The 23,239-nt window shown below is 41.4% G+C and overlaps 1 protein-coding gene across 2 annotated transcripts in view; it reads left to right on the plus strand.

Annotated features, from left to right (window-relative positions):
* Positions 1–23,239, plus strand: part of plxna2 (plexin A2) — a 160,186-nt gene that overhangs the window by 21,571 nt on the left and 115,376 nt on the right. For both annotated transcript variants that reach the window (XM_005749017.1, XM_005749016.1), the window contains exons 2-3: positions 2,659–3,992; positions 8,313–8,495. In XM_005749017.1, coding sequence (XP_005749074.1) covers positions 2,793–3,992; positions 8,313–8,495 — 1,383 coding nt within the window. In that variant the 5' untranslated portion in view covers positions 2,659–2,792. The remainder of the gene's footprint in view (positions 1–2,658; positions 3,993–8,312; positions 8,496–23,239) is intronic.

Genomic DNA, 23,239 nt, shown 5'->3' on the forward strand with positions numbered 1-23,239 from the left:
GGGGATCGAGTTTTGTTCGTATTCTTTTAAAGTCTTCAGCTGCATACTACTGTGGAGTGCTATGTCAAGTGCAACAAAGAGGTGGTCATGCAATCAGCTTGAACAAAGACTTCATTCCCTGTGTTATTGAAAGCAATATGAGGGGATAACCTTTTTGTGGAGGTTTTTATTTACACCATTCAGTCACTCTTTTTCTTTGCATGGGCAGCTGTTGCCACAACATAAGAGACTGATGCATAATTTTACTCCTGACAACTGAGGAAACGTAGGAAAAATAAAAAGTAGAAGGAGAAAAGATGGATGGCCTTAAAACATTGTATATACATACGATTAAAGCGTGGAGGTGGAGCGTAAGATCTAAAGGGCAAAAGGCTTTGGGGCTTGAGCGAAAAGCTAGCTCAGCAGGAAACTGATTATGCCACCAAAGGGATCCACTTTGCAAATCTACCATGTACAAACTCAAACAAAGGAGCATGGCAGCATGCAGGCAACTGAAAGTGAAGGTGGGGGTCTGACCCTTGCTGTTTTTTAGAGTCACTGGCACTTTTATGACCATGCTAATAAAGTGCTTTTGGGACAGCGCATCTCCCACGCCTCTGCCTGTGCACACACACCAAGAACAGGTTGACTGGGCTTTAGGACCTGTGTTTCTGGACACATAGATCAATATGCTTCCTTAGGGTTATATTTAAGATGGTGCTGTGTAGTATACTCGATCACAAGGAGTAGGGAGGGACCCTAAGATGGCCATTAACGGATTTGGATTGAGGTCTATGAAAGGGCTGACACGGCTCAAAGGGACCCCTAAATTACTGCTGCAAATCAAACCTGCCTTGAACACGTCACAATGTAAGCTGGCTATTCAGTATCTTCCCATACAATGTTCCCTCCCCTTTTCAGTTGCTTGTTAATTCAAGGTGCAGTTACTGATTATTCAGGCCACATCTTTTCACCCTTGATTCTCTGTGCCCTCGCTGCTGGAAATGCAAATCTGGAGCGTGACAAACGACGTAGGGCCGTCTCTGACACATTCAAGCCCCCGGCGTCCCCATGTCACTCCCCAGCTTACCACCTCCAGCGCCATAGTAATTACCCTTGTTGGATCGCTACGCCTAATCGTACTTGATTTTAGGATGCACTGCCATTCTCTCCACTTGTTAGCCCCTCACACTACTTGGTTCTGATAGAGTACACCGATAATACTTGGGGAATGAGACACACTCATACATACATCAGATGTTCTATTAGTTAATCTTTGCATGAGGATGTTTTGTATATATCTATTACAGTGGAGGGATTAATTATAGGCAGCACAAAAATCACCTTTAAATTAATCAGTTGTGATCTGAGCACACCAGTATTAGAGGAACTTGATTTATAAACAATGAATAAATAAATAAATTGTATAAAAGAATAATTAATAGATTCAGAGTCTATAAAAATGAGCCCCTTAAAGAGCAAGAGTAGGGGTGTGTGCAAGTGGCTTCCAATTTGTTCTCAGTTTGTTCCAGTAATGAGATCCAGGCCGTCTTTTCCAATGGATGAGATAATTAACTCCTGGGGACAGACTGCTTGGTTTTAAAGCACATGGAGAGAGATCTTTACAGCCCAGGCAGAGCATGGTTGCATTAATTGTAGCGTGATACATTTTGACTAATATAGTATATCAAAATGGGCAACTGATAGGGGATGTGTTTAAAGAAATCGTGAGGATGGGGTCAGTATAATAATAAAAAGAAGAGAATGATGTTTTAAGGATAACGAAGCACACAACGTTAAGCTGTGTGCTAATGTTTCTGGTATGGCATGATCTCTAATACTGAAGATGTGTTTTAGGTTTTCCTTTGTAGGTAAGCCCTATCATCGAGATGGCGTCATTAGACGTTGATGGTCAAAGATCAAACATTAGGTCGCTACAGATTAATGTATTTTCTGAATGAAATATTCCTTAAATCTGCCCCAAATATTCACTTGCACTCAGGAATGAACTGATTAGATCTTGGTGGTCAGTAGTCAAGGCCACTGTGATGTTATGCCCATCCCATTTGTGAATGGAATATCTTTGGAAAGGTATTTGGAATTTTGTCCAAACTGGACACAATTATTCACTTTGATTTAAAGATAAACTGCCTAGATCTGCCCTGGGCAAAGTTTCAGCTACTAAAATCCTCATAAAGGGTTATGGACAATAACTCAGAAATACAGATGCTAATTATGACAATATTCTAAACCATTTCTAATAAAATAAGTGAATATAATACATGTGTAAAAGGTTAGCTTCACTGAAGTGTCACGTTGTTTTGGAAGAAAAAGACAGTCAGTCTCACAACACAGTGACCTTGCTTTTAGCGAGCAATGCCTGTTTTGGCCTTTTTTCTGTTCTTGGAAACCTCTTACTCAGTGTGTGGTGACAGCAGCAGCGCTAGCATGAGTCAGGTCAGGCTAATTTCCGTTGCTGTAACCTGCCCTGTCCTTTGGAATGTGCACCATAATGGTTTCCACCAATTGTCTATTCTCCACAGCTCATTGCTTTATTAAATTTGAGCCTCTTATTCCTTTTCACTTTGAAACACTCTTAAATGCATCTTCTTCGTGTGACATGTAACTCAGCTGTGACAATTTACAACTTTTCTCTTTGTTTCTTGTTTTCTTTTACAGAAACATGTGAAAAACCTTGTGAAGCTTGACCTGCAAGATAGCCTTCAGCAACACAAAGGCAAAGGTCTCCTCCACGTATTCATTACATCCATTCTCTCAACTCCCTTAGCGATTTCCTTCCAGGCCTGTTAAACATGGAGGGCCAGCAAGCATTTCGCAGAACTTTATCACTTAACCCTAAAGTGGGACCAATGGCTGCTCTACTAGGCTTCTGGCTCATAGTAATACCTGCTTTATCCAATGGGCAGACTTTTACTAGTTTCCACCCTGAACGTCGGGACTGGGTATTCAACCACCTGACAGTTCACCAAACCACAGGCGCTTTGTATATTGGAGCAGTCAACCGTGTGTACAAGCTCTCAGGCAACCTGACTCTTCTAGTCTCCCATGACACAGGCCCAGAGGATGACAACAAGGCGTGCTACCCTCCTCTGATTGTCCAGCCTTGTTCTGAGCCCCTTGTCTCAACCAACAATGTCAACAAGCTTCTCTTAATTGATTATTCCCAAAACCGGTTGCTGGCCTGTGGCAGCCTGTACCAGGGAGTTTGTAAACTCCTCAGATTGGATGACCTCTTTATCTTAGTGGAGCCTTCCCACAAGAAAGAACACTACCTCTCTAGTGTAAACCAGACTGGGACTATGTATGGGGTCATTGTGCCTTCGCAGGGCCAGGATGGGACCCTGTTTATTGGCACGGCGGTAGATGGCAAACAGGACTACTTTCCTACAATCTCCAGTCGAAAGTTGCCCCGTGACCCAGAATCCTCTGCTATGCTTGACTATGAATTGCACACAGATTTTGTGTCCTCCCTCATAAAGATACCATCAGACACACTGGCACTGGTCTCTCACTTTGACATCTACTATGTTTACGGCTTTGCAAGCGGCAGCTTTGTTTACTTCCTGACTGTTCAGCCCGAGACACCAGAAAACAGCATGTCGTCAAGCGGATCCGGCAGTGACCTGTTCTACACTTCTCGCATTGTTCGCCTCTGCAAAGATGACCCCAAGTTCCACTCCTATGTTTCCCTGCCTATTGGCTGTGTGAAGAGCGGTGTTGAGTACCGGCTACTGCAGGCTGCCTACCTTGGCAAGCCAGGACGTGTTCTCGCTGCATCACTCAATATCAGTGCCCACGATGATGTGCTCTTCACCATCTTCTCTAAGGGCCAGAAGCAGTTCCATCGCCCACCAGATGACTCAGCGCTCTGCGTCTTCACCATTCGTGACATCAATGCACGAATTAAGGAGCGCCTGCAGTCCTGCTACCAGGGAGAAGGAAACCTGGAACTTAATTGGCTGCTTGGGAAGGATGTGCAGTGCACCAAAGCGGTGAGTTATACTAAATGGATGACAAACACTTCATGCTTTACATGCACCCATCCACAGATCTCCAGATCATCCAGAGTGTGAAAGGGAGAACAATTGAAATAACCCTCTTCCATATGGTAACAATGTGAAAGAGGATTTGAAAAACTTGAAACGCTTGTCATTGGGAAATATTATTGGGATAGTATAGGAAATAATATAAGGACACTGATAAATTGGCGAATAATTACTTGTACATTTCTGTTTTGCACATTCGTGTTTAGACGAATCAATTTATACTTTTTTTTTTCCTTTTAAATTCTTTGAGCTTCAAGTAGCTGAAAACCAAAAAAGAGCTATTCATTTATATAATAAGGTCTGAAATTTTTATAAATTGAGCAACTTCTACATTTAGATTCTTTCTGAAATATGCTGGTAAACAGTGAAGGGAATTACTAAGTCCTCTCAGTGAACCAGCAAAACACAGCAAGTTGTGCAAGCGTATGCTGGTTTATTTATTTATATATTTTTTTAAAGGCAATCACCCAGAAATGCTTTTGAATGCCTAGTATTGCATACTATTTTACAAATGACTCTCCTACTGCACTCAATTATTTCAAATTGTTTTGTAGCTTTGATATCAGAAAATATCCACTTTCAAGTACATTTCAATAAGAGATATTCATAAATTAGAGAGGATTTATTTTTCTTGGCAACCATCAAAGTGATAACATTCTCCTCGAGCACAACACAAGTAAACACACTCCCCTTCTAGAAAAAGAAAGTGTGTGTGTGTGGTGGGGGGTGTCGCTCAAGTTACTCTGCTTCTGATGTTGGCATAATGTAGATCACACAGCAGACTATTCCTTCTGAAATCCCCAATTATGCTATAATACAAGGCCATGTATCCGTTACATGTTGTCACGTACAATTAAGGTTTCGCTCGTTCCCAGGAGGCCACAGTCCTCTGTGCTTTCATTCTTTAATTGCAAATAGGAATTTAAGAATATTAAGAATTAATGACTGGCTAAGTGTGCATGTGTGCTGTATATCTGTGTGTGCACAGGAGACACTTTTAATACTGGGTGTACAAGCAGTATGTGAAGTGTGGGGTTTAATGATATCCCTATCCTTCACTATGATGAGAACCACACTGATCAGCTTCTTTTGTTGCTAACCCCCCCGGGGGACTCAGTTGACCACTGCTATTAAAATCAGTAAATTCCCCATTAGCACAATGTCAGAGGTGATTGTCAGGAGGAGGGAAACATTATCTCAAGCTAGCTGTTGGACTTTATTAGCTCTGCTGAGAAGGCGGAATAAGATGTTGTAAGATGCAGAGTTGGCAGAAGAAGGGGAAATAGTGGTATAAACTGATGACACTGGGAGCCTTTTAAACTGTTGGAGCTCCATTTGGAATATTTTTCTAGTTTCCCAGAAGATTGCCCAATCATGTATGTGCATGTTTATAGTTGCTAGTTTTTATCTGCAAAGCTGCACCCCCCCCTTCATTCTTTAGGCATTTATTTCCAGTAATGCATTACACTGCACCAAGCATTGTATATTTAGCCGCAGTCACATATATAAAACGCAGTCCTTAAGACCAAGACTGGCTACTAAATCCATAGTACAATGTGGATTATAAAGACAGATGTCAGTGCATGTGGAACTCATATAACCTGTCCCAAATACATTTAACACCCAGATATGTCAAAACATGCTGACATTGTGTGCTTGATGTTAAATCCTCAACTTAAGTAGTGTGACTACTTTCAAGTACACATACTGTATGCTTCACATCTTTCTTTCTTTTTTTTCTTAAGTATGTTCCTATGTGACTCTGTGTGGTATTTTTTAGTGTTTGACATCCATCACAATGTGAGGTTCTTCAAGGTTAGACCAACCCAAGTGTATTTTAGCTAACTGTTAACTGTACCTTTCTTGGTTTCTGAGTAAATTACACATGCAGCTTCAGTACCTCTCGTCTGGTCTGTTGTAAACAGCAGGTAGCCAGCGAGCTCAAAGCAGAGAACTTTAATTATACCCCCAGCTCTCATTCTTGCAGACATTTTACTGTGTTCAGTTACATGCAGGCCAAGGCTGAGGCTGGGAATGGAACTGAGGCTGAGCCAGGGGATTCAGATACAGCAGCCAATCAAAGATTTATCACCCAGCCATCCAGCCTTCTGCCATCTGGAGATTCACACCATCTCTGTAGTCAATCCCATGGAGTAGAGCCATGATGGGATTCTTTCTGTATCACACTGTGTGTGTGTTTGTGTGTCCATGTGTCACACTATCCTCCAGTCTTGCTTTTTTTGCTCATGCCCTTAGAACTAATTAACCACTTGTGAAAGCGAAGTGGGACTGGAGTTGATAAATTTGATATACTCTGAGAGGAAAAATCTCTGAGAGCACATATCCTGTCACATCTAAACAGGGTAGCAGCTATTTTCTCAGCAGAAAATTAATATGATTTCATGTTGTGAGATGTTCAATAAGGATTAATCGCATATGTTTAATTTAGGTCTCATATAATTTGTCTCTTGAAACAGTGGTATAGAAAACTACATTTCTGCACTACTCGTGAGATTTATTGTAAGTCAGCAGTAAAAACACAATGAAACAAAAAAATCTGCAAGAAGGTGAACAAGAAAGCTCAACCACATGGACTCCAGGGGGATTTGAGCTGTCTGCCAAGTCTACTAAGCATACATCATCTGAACAATCTAGATATAATCAGAACCAAATGGTTAGGAGCCCAACAGACCATATGTGGAATAGCTGCATGATTTTCAGGGAGTATATATTGATAAGCCGATGTCTGGAACTCACGGCTGTTCCTCAAGATAGCTGCTAGCTTTCCCATCTGATTCATACCGTCTGTGTCATCAACTTGTGTTTAAGAGAAGCCTAGAACAATTGCATACAGTACATTTGATGTTATCACCACATGAGACATGAAAATGTTAACTCACCAGATTGTTTTTTTTCTTTTTAAATACCGCAGTAGTACTCCATAGCACTCTGTGCTATTTTGGGCAAAGGGAATAAAAGGAAATGCCACAAAGTGAGGGGCGTGAGGATACAAGCGGAGGCGATTATTCCCCTTCAGCGTTATTGCTCTGTTCATGAAAATATATGTAGAAAGGTTGTACAGCCACTGTGTGAGAGACAGAGCTGCCTTCCACACATTCTCAACACAGTCTGCTTAGACCATTCTGACAGTGAAAAAGACAGAAGCAGGGATAGAAAGGAGACGGATGAGAAATGTGAGAGTAAGAAAACTAATGAGTAGGGGCTGTAAAAAGGGGATATATATATTTAGAATTTGAATAAGATAGAGTTTGTGAGCAAGGGACTATGGGATATACACATGTAATGCTTGCCTGGCCATTTCACTTTAGCCTGCATGGCACATTGAGGCCAATGATACTTGGTGACTGTCAGCTGACCTGATTCAACACCAGACAGATCACTGTCTTACTTCTTATTCACCTCCTCCTCATTGCCTGTATTTTCATATCTTGAAAGAACAAGAAGTTTTCATTCTAAGCAGCTGTCTTAAGGCCCAAATTTTCCTTAAGAGCTGAATTTAAATTCACTGAGAATTCACTATAGCAGTTGTTTTCTAGTGAATAAGTAAATGTTATTAGTGCTTCTTTGGTTACATGCACATTTCTATGTTGCATAGTTATCACGCATTGTGCTCGCTAATGCCCACTGTTATCGTGCAATATGTGTATTTCTGCTGTGATGTTGTGATAGGCCAGGGTAATGAGCCACAGTGAGAGCAAGGTGGAGCTCAGTCGGGTGGAGCTGATACATATTCTTTCTGGTGTGCCCGAAAGAAAAACGTTTGTCTGGCTAAGAGACTCACGTGAGCAATTCCTCCTCACTCTGACCTTCCTCTTTCCCTCAGGCTCACCTCTCTCATCTGCCCATCTCAAACACTCTCTAACACTGCCACTATTTCCACAACTTTGGCCATCACCCTCGTGTTTCAGTCTGTCACCTTCATCTTTGGTCCTTACTGAGCTGTCTTGTTTTATAATGCTCTGTATCTCAGCCTCTCTTTACTGCTGTTGCCTCATCCTGTAAGTCTGTCTTTCTCTGGTGTATTTTTTTTCACTTCCTATTCCTACAATTCAATTCACTTTAATTACATTTTATTTATATAGGGCCAAATCACAACAATAGTTGCCTCAAGGCACTTACAGTATGTTTAATTTTAAGGAATTCTTTGCTTAATGTCACATATTACCCTGATAATCATGATCACCATTTTTTAAACATTCTTGTTATTAATTTGTAATTCATAACCTTTTTTTCTTCTGTCTTTAGCCCGTGCCCATTGATGACTCCTTCTGTGGTCTGGACATCAACCAGCCACTTGGCGGCTCTCAACTAGTGACTGGCCACACTCTCTACACTGAGACTCGGGACCGTATGACTTCTGTGACCTCTTATGTCTACAATGGCTACTGTGTAGCTTTTGTGGGTACCAAGAGTGGACGCCTGAAGAAGGTGAGTACCAACTCCCTTCCTCTTCTCATCCAGCAGTTAAAGGTCTCATGTATAAGTTCTCTGCTTGTGTTATTACTGTGATACATAGAGAGTTATACTGCTCAATAGTCCAGAGGGGACTGACACTGTGAAGTGGTCCTATTTCTGTGTAGATGGATGTTGGTCACAAGGAAACATAGCTGCTTAATATTTAATCCCAGCTGTCAAAGTGTCAGGGAGGTGTAATGGCAACAGCTAGCTCACTGTAGTGGTCATTACCAGTTCCTTGTTAAATGAGCTCTAGTGTTGCACTGTTAAGTATCCTGCACTGAACCATTAATTTTAATAGGCACCTTTCTGCTTTGGCCCACTGAGAGCCAAGGGAAAGAGCCAGCCCATGCACTGAAATTCCTAGTCTTGGTGAGAGAATACAAAGGCTACAGAGGGTTAAGGGCTCCTGGCCAGTTAATAATAATAGATTTCACACCCTAGCTACAAGAAACATGGTATTACTGTGGATTTATATTTCACTGGGAAATCTACACCACAGCTGCACCGTAATGGCAAATCCCTCTGAGACCTTACATTGTAACTTACGGTGCATCTCCATAGAAATGTGTCTACAAGTCTCATCAATGCAACTCATAACTATTCGCTGCAGTTGTTGAATTTTCAGTGAGAGAATAAGAATCCATCCATCCATCCATCCATCCATCCATCCATTCGCTTCCGCTTATCCTTTTCAGGGTCGCGGGGGGCACTGGAGCCTATCCCAGCTGTCATAGGGCGAAAGGCGGGGTACACCCTGGATGGGTCGCCAGTCTGTCGCAGGGCTAACACATAGGGACAGACAACCATTCACACTCACATTCACTCCTAGTGGCAATTTGGATTATCCAATTAACCTATCCCCATAAGAATCATGATCTCAATATAAGAAATAATAATCATAGCATCAATAAAAGGATTTACACATGTTGGCAAATTCCTAGAGGAGGATGGGTGAAACTATTGGAATGGACATGAGAGAATGTGCAAAGAAGTGAAAAACATTCAGGAACAGAAGAAAGAAATTTTAATTGTTTCTGCTGGTTGGCACCACATGTAAAACACTGGGAGACAACTGCGTGGTAATTAACGTGTAATGTCACATGCATTAGTATAAATGTCAGCAATGATGTTGGCCACTTATGTAGGTTACATTACCGGCTCAGAAGTCTAAATCAGGCATGAGATTAAACTTTTGACTAGCTGGAATAAATAGTGCAGAGGAGAAGTGCTGTTAAGTGCCGCTCGGGGTTTGATTGTCAGTCAGACACATCTATGATTTTATTGATTGTTTTCAAACAGCTCTTGCACTGGTGTGTGACACTGACATTCCCCCAAACAGCTGATTAGCTATATATATTTTTATAAAAAGTATATGTTACACCAATGTAATGCATATAGGTTTAATATACAGACTCTCAGCTTTAACTTAAACATAAATAGTGTACTACTAACCACTAAACAATTGTAAGTGTTGCTATACACAGTCCCCCATTCTCAGGCGCCAAAATGTAGTTACCTGTCTGGTAATATTGTGTGATATAGCCTACTATATGTATGCATGGCTTTGGTTGAAATTTGAGTTTTCGGGTAGGCCTATCATAGTTGTCCTTTGTCTCGTGTCCAGACTGCAATTAGACAGCTAGTTGAAGGATATTGATAGATTTATTGACCTTGCTTCTCTCATTGGGCTGACTGTCTCAGTGTCATTCCGAGATCACAAATGTCAGGAGTGGAACACAAATGTCAGTGTCGTGGGTTATTTTGGTCTTCATTTTTCCATTATTAAATCAATTTACTAATCAGGCTGTTGTGTAGAGAATATTTATTTGACTTAAGCACCAGTTTGAGCTTTAAATAATGTCAACTCCACACTCTTGTCTGTACCTGCCGCTCGCAATCACCCATTTCCCTCTGCTATGTCCTTACTCTGTTTCCAAATCCATGCAAAATAGCCTTCTGTGCATCTGTGTGACTACATACAGAGGCGTGACTGTAACCACAGTAACGCTAAGGTGGGGCAGGAATTAATCAGGATATGAGAAGCGCACCTAGACAAAAGGTACCACGGTCCAATGGTCAGAATATAAAAAAAGCAAGCAGTCACCCACAGAGAATGATCCCATGACACACAGAATATGGTTTCACTAACAGAGCACATTAGAAAGTTCAAATGATGTGTTGTCTTAATATTTATGATTATAATAATCTTCTTACTATGAGGTGGCTGAAATGAGAAAATAGTGGAAAAAGTTTAACTCTGTTAAAATATTCTCAGTAATGTGAATGAACTCAGCACGAGATTATATTAAGTGTAGAAATCAAAATGTCTGCCATAATGAAATATTAATTGTATATTTCTGTGACATTCCCAAAACTTAAATTGCATTTTGCGTTGTTAACTCAGGTTTTTACTGCTAAATAAAAGGTTGTGTTTTAGTGTGGTCTTGCTGTCAAAGTAAGTTTGGAGGACTTTAATTGAACCTAATTTGCTTTTGATCGCGTCAGAATATATGCACTCTTCTGCTGTGCAGAAATTTGCAAGCAGATGTGCTGTTGGATAGTGAAACGTGATGATTTGCATGAACGCAAATGATCAACAATGTACAAGCTCTGACTGCTGGGAGAATGACAGAGAATTGGGATTCCCCTGTAGCAATTTGCAGCAGCTTAAAAAAAGCTGTTTTCATGTATAATGACTAATTAGTAATTAAGAATAATCAGTCTGTCCGAAGTATGCATTGTTTACACTGAATGTTATTCAACACCCTGGCTATCCCCTCCACACCACCCTTCTCCCAGCCTGCCCTGCCATGCCGTGACACAGGGAGGGCAGAGGGATTGGGTGACCTAAAGAGTATGAGCTACAGTTTCCTCTGCAGAGGGATGATAAGCTCCTACAGAGTTGCATGAGACACCTACATGGAGTAGGATGCTGGAGGCTTCCTGCAGATCTGAGCATGACACAGCTAGGGTGACAAGATTTGTTGCTTTGCTGGTGATACAGTGCTATACCTCCAGCTCTTTCATGCATCCAAGAAAGACAGACAGATGGGGAAAGGGGGGGGGGGGTGTTACATAGGGATGCACGATTACAGGATGTGAGTGTGAGCCACGATGAGCAAAAAATAGGAAACAGAGTAGCAGGAATAGGCATCTTTAGAAGAAGAAGCAAGAAGGTACTAGGGGAGGGAGGAGGAGACCGTCGAAATGTGAATTTTGTGCCGCCAAAGAAACCAGGGCTGCACCACTGCTTGTAATTGGATTGGCTCCCTTCCCAAAGAATACCCCCTCCCCATCCTTCCACTCAATGCTTCCCCATTCAATCCCACTCCTCCTTCCCTCCCTCCATTTCCCTCCTGCTTTCCCTGCAGATCAGCTCCCGTATATGCTGCTGTTTCCTTGGCTTTGCGGGAACATGGCAAAGCATGAGGGATGATGTTGGTGGATATCGCTGCCTGTGGCAGGCTTTTGTAGGGGATTGATTGAGGAAGAGGGGTTAAGAGGGTGGGGGAGTAAGCAGACACCAAAGTAAGAAAAATGCATATATAGTGTGGCACACTGCAGGAAACAATAACACTACACAGGAGTCTCATACAGTGCTGCAGCAAAAAATATTCTGTCGTGATGTTAACAGAGTGTGAAGTCATTGCATTTTGCTGAGAGATGTGGGAACAAATGGGCATCTCATATACTTTATGAACTTAGAGAATTTCACTGCAAGCATAGACTAACACATGCATAAGCTGTGTGGTTGAATGTGTTGTGAGACTTCCATAAATTGGGTGTGGACTTCTGGGTGGTGTTCTTGAAGGCAGTGATTGATGGTGGAGGCCAGTAGGTGTTCACCTCAGCAGAAAGCTGTAGAAGACGCCCAGTACACCAACCCTTATGAATGTGTTTTAGCGATTGGAAAAACATTATTTATCCCAGTCAAAGCTATCATTACAGATCTTCTAGTGAGCTGTAGTCCTGCTCTTAAGTTAATGTATTATTTAAATTCTAGAGCAAGATGTAAAGTAATTGTGTCCAGACTGCATATTATCCACATCAGCCTCTATCATCTATGTTATCACGCTTATGTACACAGAAACCAAAGATGGCTCTGTGGGTTAACTTTATAAAGATAGGCAATCTGCTATGCAATTGGACACACATTACCCAAGAATTGCATCATCCAAGTTAAAACTGACTGTGTGTGGTTCACTTTTTGCCGGGGAGGAGGCATATCCCATATGGGGACTGGGATTGGTGGGAATCAACGATGGCATTGTGGAGCAGAGGAGCTGCGGAAAGCATTGCCTTTGATATAGATGGGGATGGAGGGCACTGCTGCACATGTAAAATTAGATGTTGAAAGAAGCCAGAACAAAAAATGAATGGGAAAGTTAAAGCATGTTCAGCAGAGGGGCATTCACGATTCCCATCTTAATTGGAATCAGTTCACAGACAATGAGAAGAAACATCCTCTATCCCTGTTTTTCTCACAAGCTCAACAGAGTTGTTGAACCTGGGACCATAGGGATACATTCCCAAATGGTAGGCTCCCATGTATTCTAAATCCTGCAAAACTATTAAGATCCAAACAGGCTTTGTGATTACATTATGAAAAGGTAACAGAGTCATGAAGGATTGGCATAATCTGTATAGCTATTGTACTGTACACTTTACAAACAGCAATTATCTTAGTAAATGTCGGCTAGTTTACCCTTTAGTGTTTTGGTTTGGATTAGGCGAACAAAAACCAAAAATGGAAAAGTTGTTTTTTTTCTGTCATGCCCTGATGAATAATGGGGTAATTGGTTTGGATAATATGTTTTGTAGCTAAAAGAGGCAACTTAAAAGGGTGGTTCAGGTGTTTAACTGGACAAATGTCCTGTAGATCTGGTTAACGTAGCAGAGTGTGCGCAGCTTACTCACATGGCTCCCACAGTAGCCTGAAGAACAGCAGGGTTGTGTGTGTTGTGTAGACAGTGCTGTTGGCGGGGGAAGGGGGGGGGTGTCACTGAGGGGAACAGCTGATCACAGGGCATAAAGTATTCCAGACTTAAAAGGCTTGTAAATGCAAGCAGCTGCTACTACAGGGTCCTGGTGGACAAGTGGCCATCCTCCCTCCAACCCCACTCTTGCCCTTCTATGCTGTGGTTACCCCGAACAGAGAGGGTGATCTTGCAATGAACCTCGGTGAATTATTTCTTGGATTTGTTGCTCTGAGAAAGAATACGATCAGAGCAACTTGGGTGTCTGGCATTATCAGCCCAGAGGTTGCTCACCTGTCTTTGTGTGGCCTGGCTTTGCCTGGCATGGATTTTTATGTGAAATTGATGGATTAGCTCAGCAAATTTACTCACTGCTTTCCAACCCTTGACTTTTGTTTTCACTGTAGCCCGGCTATGTTGTCTAAATAGTAATGCACAAGGATACTGGGGTAGTAATGAAGGAGAGAAAGAAAGTAGAACAGGTGGAAAAACTGAGTCGGTGAAGTAATAATAGACACAAAGATGAACATCTAGAGTAAAAGAGGGAGAGAAGCACTAACTATCATTGAGGATGATGTCCATAGCAACAGCTGAGGCTCATGGCAACAACTGAAAGGAGGCCCATCCTGTTCCCCCAGGGGTACAAATTATTTTGAAAACAGAAGTGAGCCATCCTGTCACCTGCATCCCTTAAAACGCGCTAACACAGAGTGACTATGTGGAAATATGAAACCTAACCTCTTTTTATGGAAAATGTTCAGTTTTTGTTCATAATTGCAAAAATGAATTCCAAAAACCTAAAAACACAGAAAATTAATATTTTTTTTTACGGCTTTATTAAAGATCTTTGTAGTCCCTACACAACATAAATTAACCTCACAATACAATACAATACAAAGAAATACAATTACAAGTGAAAAGAACTGTCACAATCGCCACCAGGTAGAACTTATTTCCAGTCATCATAGTCAGTAATTGCTATTTCTCACTGAATGCTTTATATAATAACAATTGCATCACTTAGATTGAATAGTGTGTTCTACTTAATCCCAGACTGAACAAATAATTGCATTCCATTGTTAAATTATTGTTTGTTTTGCCTTGTGTGGTTAAAATTAAATGGAAAAACATCACACGAAATACACCTATTTATGGAGCAACTGACATTTTAGATAAAAAGTGGCATGTATGAGCGATTCTTTAACTGATATTACAGCTGTGTTATGCACCTATTACAACCATCTTTGTGGGTCTCTCTCTCCTTGATTGCTGGCAATCTTTTTGATCACTATCAATACAGCCTCAGTTTCCCTACTAGAAACAGCTGGGAGCTTGGCATACCCTCTAGAAATCACTGTTGCTGGTCAAATAATTTTTTTCCTCCCAGCACAATTTCCAGCACATCCACAGAGAGGCTGGATCAAACCAACACAATATCCAAAACTGCGAACAGAGGCAAATTTAATTTGTGTAGCTTTTGTGTGTGGTACCTGAGAAAGACTATCTGTTTTACAATTTCAAAAAAAAAGGAAAAAAGTACAGTAAAGCTCTGTCGTGTGGAATAAAACTGTCTGATCAACAGCAGGATATTGGGGGGGGGGAACTTCAGCCAGGACTGAAGAAGTCCTCTGTTGGGTGGTTATTGAGACTATAAAACTACTTTCATTGGCATGTTCAATCTGGAAGAATCATATTTTTTTGTATTCCGTTTATTTTAAATGATATATTTGTGTAGAGGCTTTGTATCTTTGGGTGTAAAGATGGTTGCCATAAATGTTTAATTACCACAACCATCTCTCTAGTCCAGCTCAACCCCAGCTTGTTTATGGATTTTTGGACTGGCAGGATGCCTGTGTGACCTTTTCGATCCTGGCCTCTACTTGCTCCTGCCCAGTCTGTTACCCTGAGCCAGATAAAGAGGTGGCCAGCGGCATCCCCAGCCTGCAGGAGCAGGCTGTGCCTTTCATGGCTCTCTTTAGAGCACAAGCTTCTCTATCTGCCAGACCTGGTCGAGGCTTCCCTAAACACTTCACTGTTAAAAGGCCAGCAGAAGACCAAGAGCCCCTGCTGTTCCATTCATCTGAGCTTTATATCTCTTTTTTTCTTTGTCTGCCTGATTTACTCACTTTCTGTCAGTCGTTCCGTCTCATTCCCCCTGTCTTTTCATAGCAGTGAGTTAAATGTAGCCAGGTCAGTCAGCTTGGTTTCTGCTCAGTTTTTTTCTCTTCCCTCTCATGTCTCGCTTTCTACCCCATTCTCTGTCTCAGTCTCTAACTCTTTCTGCCACTCTATTTTTCCTCCTTCTTGCTGCTCAGACTTTTACAATGACACAGCCTACCCTGCAGTGATCTCATTAATCACATTCAAACAGCTCTATGTTGCTTTCTCTCCTTCCATGTGTCTCCCTCTCCTTTCACTTCCTCTAATTGCCTGCTCTTTTCTCTGCCAGTGTTTCGAAGGAAGTGTTTTTCATTATCTAACAACAGGAGACAAATACTCATGCAGTGCATACATTTTACAACAGATGAATTTTATACATGTAGGCTTTATTTAGCCTAAAGGTATTCATTCACCTATGCCAAAATGTCATCCGAATCCCGAAAGAGACAAAGTCTGATTCACACATGTCCCTAAATGTGTTGTGCACTACTTATTTATTCATTTACCTTTGTCTGAACAGAACTTTTTTTTGTGAGACCTTTCATTAGCAATGCATTTTATTACTATTATTTAGGAGACAAATATTCCCCGTAGAGTGTGTCCCATAATTGGACTAACTTCACAAGTGAGATTAATTAACCCATTGTTGATTAGAGCCACTTTTCACTGGAGATTGTCTAAAGAAAAAGCCTTGCAGTAATCTAGCTTCTTCAGCATGTTTTCCTATTGATTAGGCTTCAAATTATGTTAATGGCGGAGTTATGTAGCTTGAACTTTTTGTTATGTTTAAAAACTCTCACTTTTAAACTTTTGTTTGCATGGAGAGCTGTAAGTGAAGTCTGTGTCATTGCTTTGTGTGACTTTTATTAATGTGTGAAGCCATTGTGGTGTTAGGATTAAGAAGCCACATCAAACACAGATCCGTGTCTTCCAGGATACACAGAAAGGTAAACAAGTTGGGGAAAAAGCTGAATGTTCTCTTCATTTCTAATGAATATTGTATTTTCCAAAATTTCCAGCCAATTGAATTTGTAATATAAAACGCACAAAAATACTGTATGTGCAGAACATGAGGGCGCTTTGGGAGGCAGCTTATCCCAGCCTATCAGTTTTAGCTGTTTAGTCTGCTGCTAGTGTAGGCACCACAGGGAGAACATTTGAAATTCATAGAAATAGTTATCAGTTTTTGCTATTGATCTGTTACTCTGGAAATGGTATAGTATGGGTGTAAGCCTTATTTATTTATTTTCTTTTTGCCTGAGGTATGAATTTCTGAGATGAAATGTCTTCCAGTAGTTCCACCAATCAAAGAGGAAAATTTTCTCTCTGCTGAATGAACTTTAAGTATTCAGCACTTGACTTGTGTCCCTTCTGCAGCAAGTGTGAAATGGAACACAGTTCTTTTTTCTTCTTCATTTTCTCCACTGACCTTGCTGAAATAGACAGGCAGAAAAGGACGGCTAGCTAAAGAGTAAACATCTTTAGGACAGAATGGCGAAAAAAAATAGAGAAAATAGATTAGCAAGCAACATCTGTCAAAGTGGATGACTGGCTCAGTGCCAGGCTTTATTGATTTGCTTTACAAAGCACTTGAATGGGCCAGATAACTGTGATTAGCCAATTCATTACTGCTGGCTCTTAGAGTGGTCCAAAATTAGATAAAAGGGGGAATAGGAAGGACAGAGGGGGATGAGAGCAAACTTGTACTTTGTAAACTTGAACAGAAACTCCAGCAGTGACCCACTATAGAGGGAATCTTTTTGAAGTTCGTGGTGAATTTTCCATATTTTACATGCATCTTAATGATCGTCCTCATTAGAAGCAGTTAGAAAATTAAAAAAAGAAAGGAAAGCCATGCCTTGTTTATGTGTTTGATATCATGCATAATCATTCCAGATTACACAAGCAATGAAAACAACATTCCTCTCATCTATTTTGCAAATGTGTACTTCCATTTCAATAAGCTTATAGTGCCAATAGATCTTATAAATGAGAATTGTTTGGGCTTTGATGATATACTAAACCGTTGTCTATGCTGAGGCAAACTGAGTGTGACAGCTACTAATGTTTCTGTCTGATAGTGAGACAGCTTTACTGCTTCTACTTCATACAAGACAGCAGCAGCTATCAGTTCCTTTAGAGTTAGGCTTGTCCTGGTGACAGCATTGTTTAATGCATTTCTGTGATCACACAATGTTTACAGGAAGCTTTAATGGGCGCTACACAAATCATTTCTTTGATACATGCTTTTAGTCATTGAATAGTCATCTGCTTATCATACATTATGGACGTTACGACAATAAAAATTGGGGATTGTAGTAATGTGCCTCATTCTTTCTTGTTGTGACATTAAATACCACAGCTGTCCGGTTTCCCATTGAGGTTTTGCCTTTTGGTTAAATCTCTGACAGTGAAGGATTGAGGCAAGCAGACCCTTATCGTTCACCCTTATTTTCCTTTCGCAATGATTTCCTTTTTACATTTTATTTTCTGTGCACGGTGTAACTCCCAGAGTTCTCTGTCTTTACGCACTCTTGCCCTCACACTTTTCATCTCTCTTCCTTACAACAAGGCTGTCAAGTAACTGCACCTAGCCATCAGCCTAATGAACAGTGATACAGTACTAATAGCATGTGATAATATTTCAAGCCACTGGTAATCTCCACTCACTCAGCCTGCTCATCACTTCTGAGACACACACTCACACCTATACACGCACTCACACAGGGCATCTCTTTTCTTGACAACTGTATGTCAGATCTTGGCCTCATGCTGTCATGAAACAGAGCTGTCAGCCGAGACTCCCTCTTAATAGTCCAGCTGTCCAGCAAAGAAAAGTACAGTCATAATGCAAGCGGACATTTCTTTCTGCATAGCTTGTAACACTTTGTACCAGAGCGTCCATTCAAACGTCTTTTTCTTCTGTTTTAAAGACCCTGTTATCCATGTATCTATTTTTATATTACTCCATTATATCATACATTTTTCCACTCAAAATTCACAGATGAATTACTAATTTATGTCCCTAAATATTAATGAGTGTACAATGTACAACACTTTTAATATTTTAATTTCAGAGAGCAGACCACTTGAGCACAATGCTTTATAGTCACATAAAGATCATATAGAGTATTAGATGCTAGAAACATTAATTGAGAATGTACTTTAGAATGAAGAGAAACTCTAAGCTATGTGAAATGTGTGAAATGTCAGAATGCGTCTGTGGTTAGATTGCTTGACAGGTTCATTGTACAATGGAAGGAATGGAGAAAAGGTGCAGAGCTGCACATAATAACTGTGACCCAGACAAAACTGAATACGAGGGCATATATGTGGTTTTTGAAAAGCACCTGTACTTCCAGAAAACCCATGGCAGGCCACTGAGAGAGCATGAACAAGGTCACGATATCAAAGAACTTAGCAGGAGCTAGAGGCCTCAGCCAGCCATAGGTCAGCTCAGCTACTGCTGTTATTCATTAAACACTAATGGTTAGCGGTTGGGAAAACATTATCTGGGCCTCTGGTAACTTGACTAATGCAAAGGGTCAGGGTCGGAGCCAGGGGTGAGGCATCCCAATGTGTGGTGACATGGGCCCACTGTGTCAGACTGGATTATTGGTCGAGGCACAGACATGATAATTTGATGGAATCACAACACAGCCTCAAACTACTGACGTTCCTAATTTTCGCTCTGTTTAAAAGGGCAGTTAAATATTTCTGTTTTGGTGTAATTGGTAGCCACAGTGTGGTGCTGCCACAAGCAGCTGTTTGCTCAGTGGGGTGTGTGGATAGAGGTGGTGTGTCTCGTGTTTGTGTGCTTGTGCGTTTGAGCTGTATTAGTTGGCTGTGGCAATGAATCAGTTCGGTTTGTGTCATGTTTGGGCGTTGTAGGGCAAGCATTTTGTCAGCATCATTTGCATGTTGCGTCTCTGAGGTATTGTGCCTTTTAGTCTACAATCTGTTTAATTTTAATACGTGCCATAACATAAGTGGTTCAAAGTTTGTTTATTGTGTGTTTTATAAGGTGTACACATGTTGATAATATTATTTAGTCAGGTGCACATAGAAGTTTTACGCAGTTATTTGTATGTGGGAGGTGTGCGAAAACTCCCTTGATCATACATTCAAAGACACTTGGTTTCACTCTATTTCAAGAGTGTTTCATCACATGAAAACGAATGCACACACACACACACATGCAGACACACACAGTGGGGAAAGAGGAGGGGGTTGCCCTCTAACTGATTAGGAAACGAGAAACACTTGTGTCATGAGTTTTCGCCCTAATAAGTCCAGATTGTTGCAGCTGGGTGAACATTTGGTTGCAGGTATGCTGTGTTTGGGCTGCGAGCTGGATTAGAGGAGAGAGGGGAGAGGAGGGAGGGAGGGAGGGAGGGAGGGAGGCGACTGTTGGGTTGGAAGGTGTGTTAGATCAGATGACTGTGTCGTTCTCCCCAGGATCATCAGCTGAAAGGGAATAGGACGGTGTTTGGGTTACACCATGCTGGTAGTGATGTCCTCTTTGAATAAGACACACTTGAACATAGTACAGCTGATCAGATTAGTGTGGCTGATCAGGCTTCTCAGCAGGTTGTTGGCTCCCACTGTCTGAACATCTTGAGTAAGAAATGTTGTTAATTCTAAACACAATGAAGAACAAAGAGTAGATTAAAGGGATATAGCAAGAATTTTTGCTGTTGTGTTGCAAATTCGTGTGCGATCAGTAGAGCTCTAGCGGTTAACATTGTAAACATGTATTTGTTCAAGGTTTTTTTTTTTTGTTTGTTTTTTTTTTCCACATGCAATTTTCTCAAGGGCAAAAATACTCTTTCTGACAGAAGAGAAAAATTCTACAATGACCTATGGGACTCAGGCTGAAACAATGGTAGTAGGATGAATTTTACCGTTCCACTTGTGCTGGGCTGTATTGTTAACTGTGCTCTTGTTACAAGGAGGAAATTGTTTCTGTTTTGGAGACCTGATGTATCTCTCTTCAAAGACTGAAAATCATTGAAACAACATCAGAGGAGCAGCAAACAAAGAATATCACACAATAGGCAGCATCTTAGTTTCACTCTCCATTTCTTTTCGATTTCTTTTTTTCATATTCTGCTGCTGTGTACTGCTATCCACTTTTATTTTTTTCCTCAAAGTCCAGTCCTCATTCCTGTCTCTGCCCTCTTCTATCTGTATTTTTCATTCTCCGTGGCTTTTCACCCTTTATCCATCCAGACCAAGTCACAATCCCTTATAAGGCCAAGGGAAGCCCCCATCTGGCCTCTTATTTCCCTATCAGATCTGTAGTAACAGACAGGATTTATACAGGATCAAGCCTGGAATGTGAGGCTGCCTCTCCGTCGGCTATGCCACAAACCCCGCTATGCTCTCTGCTCCGAAGCACAAACCTGGTCAAGCCTCCTCTTCTTCCCTCGCTCCCTCTGCTCTTCTTGCAGCTTCTCTAGCCTCTATTTTACCCACATTTCTCAAAGCTCGTCTTCCTAAATCTCTCCTTTCTGCTTTTCCTTGTGTTTCTTCTTTCCTGTCTGTTTTTCTTCCCAGCTACACCTCTCATCTGCCAGTATCCTCCATTTCCAACCACGCTATCACCAAACGCTTACTCATGCTTCTCTTGTCTCGGCAGCATCTTAGCAAAGCACACATTCACGTTTGGGGACAGAAACACAGCATGCTCAAATGTTTGCTTGCTCTAAGTTTATAGCTTACACTGAAATGGAGCCGCAGACGGCTCAACGAGAGACTAAGCCACATCTGAGACCAAGACAAAAAGAGGAATGCAGTAAAGCCAAACAGAACAACACCACAACAAACATTCTTAAAACAGACTCATAGCATCTGTGGTTAAAAGCTCTCTTTCCTTCAAAATCATCATTACAACTCTCTGTTTTTATGTCTCTTTCTATGCTTTATGCACTCTCCGAGCCTGTTCCTCATTACAATTTGATGTTACCACAGGCTTTCTTCCCCTCCCTGCCGAGCTTTAATATGTAAAGTGTCGACTTTCCTGTGTGTGTGTGTGGTTTGGTTTGTTGTCGTAGTGAGTCTGTTTCTGATTAGGCCGGCTCTCACTAAGCCTTCCCTTTACTGCCACATTTGGGCCTTGCTTGGCAGTGGAACTTTTAGTGAATCTCATCCAGACCTTAATTGTTTTAAAAGGCTGGCAGACCCGCTTTTCTCTTTGGCTCTCCATTCTCTCTTGCATCTCTGCTTCCATTCCACCACAGATTCCTTTGTTCCTCAGTTCTCTCTCTGGGTCTGACACAAATGGAGGGATATAGGGATGAGAGGGGATCTCATATAGCCTATAATGCTCATCTCCACTGGGGCTTGTATGGCTCATTAACCTACGTTAGTCTCCACATGGCTCCATTAAAGAGAGACACCTGGCTCCCAAGAGCCGAACAGGGAAAAGACAAGTCCAGTGTGCTTTACCTTCATTGGCATCCTAAACACACATAGGGAAAGGACTCATTGCACAGAAGAATTACACATTCAGGACTCCCTGACCTTTGTACTCCTGCAGCACTTCCTCTTTTGTGGCTACAACCGTCATTGATTCTGACATTTTATGTATTGTCATGTCAGCTGCACTATAATGGGATCTGTATACCACACTGAAATGATGAGATCCACATTATATACAAGAGGCTTTCCAACAAACAAATAACAAGTAGCACTGCCTCTCGCTTTAAAGGAAATCTGAGTGTTGAATTTGAACGACACAGGAGAAAAGCTCCAGCACTTACACACAGCAGCTCTATTCAGCTGGAAGAGGCTGTAAGCTTTCGGTACAGTGGCAGTTCTCAGATTAACCCAAGTCCTTTTCAGAGCCAGGAAAGCATCAGTTACATTGCGGGTTACGCATTGAAATGTATACTCCCAAGTTATTGCCAGTGAAAAGCCTAAATCTTATTTGGGCAATGCTTCCTAAATCTGTGTTCTTGTCCCATGGCTGGCTCTGGTTAATCTGCTTGGTGGGGACTTAGCCTTTCTAATGTTCCTTCCATCCACCCCACAACACAGGGGATTGCTGAGATAAGCAGAAAATTTCCCCACACTATGACACCTGGCCAAAAAGTAAATTCCGTAAGTTGTCTTATTATGAAAACAGATGGACAGAGATGCAGGCTATCAATCTTTGTTAAATTTTCAGGATATACGGTAACTTTGTTCTTTGTTTTTTCTTTCTCCACCCATCTGTCCTACTCAGTCACTCCTTTATATTTTATTCCCCTTACATATCTCTTGACAATGCATTTCTGGCACTATAGAGCATGGAAGTTGAACTGCCTCACTTTAATGTCAGACTCCATGTTTTCCGCAATACTGACCTCTTTGTCTTCTGCTGCCTGCAGTTTCAGTGTCGTCTACTCTTCATTTCTTCTTCTTATTCCCCAGTACTCCCTCTCACCCAGTGTGAGAAAGTGTGTGTGGGTGAGTGAGAGAGAAAGGGAGAGGGAGCGTGCTTGTTTCTGGCAGACAAGTGGATCTTAAGGAGTTACCATGACCTGGAACTATTTGTAGAATCTCTTTTCACCATTTTAACATTTTATTCCCCCC

Source organism: Pundamilia nyererei, unplaced genomic scaffold (assembly GCF_000239375.1).
Source record: "Pundamilia nyererei isolate P.nyererei 1_Seehausen unplaced genomic scaffold, PunNye1.0 scaffold00235, whole genome shotgun sequence".
Classification (NCBI taxonomy): Eukaryota; Metazoa; Chordata; class Actinopteri; order Cichliformes; family Cichlidae; genus Pundamilia; species Pundamilia nyererei.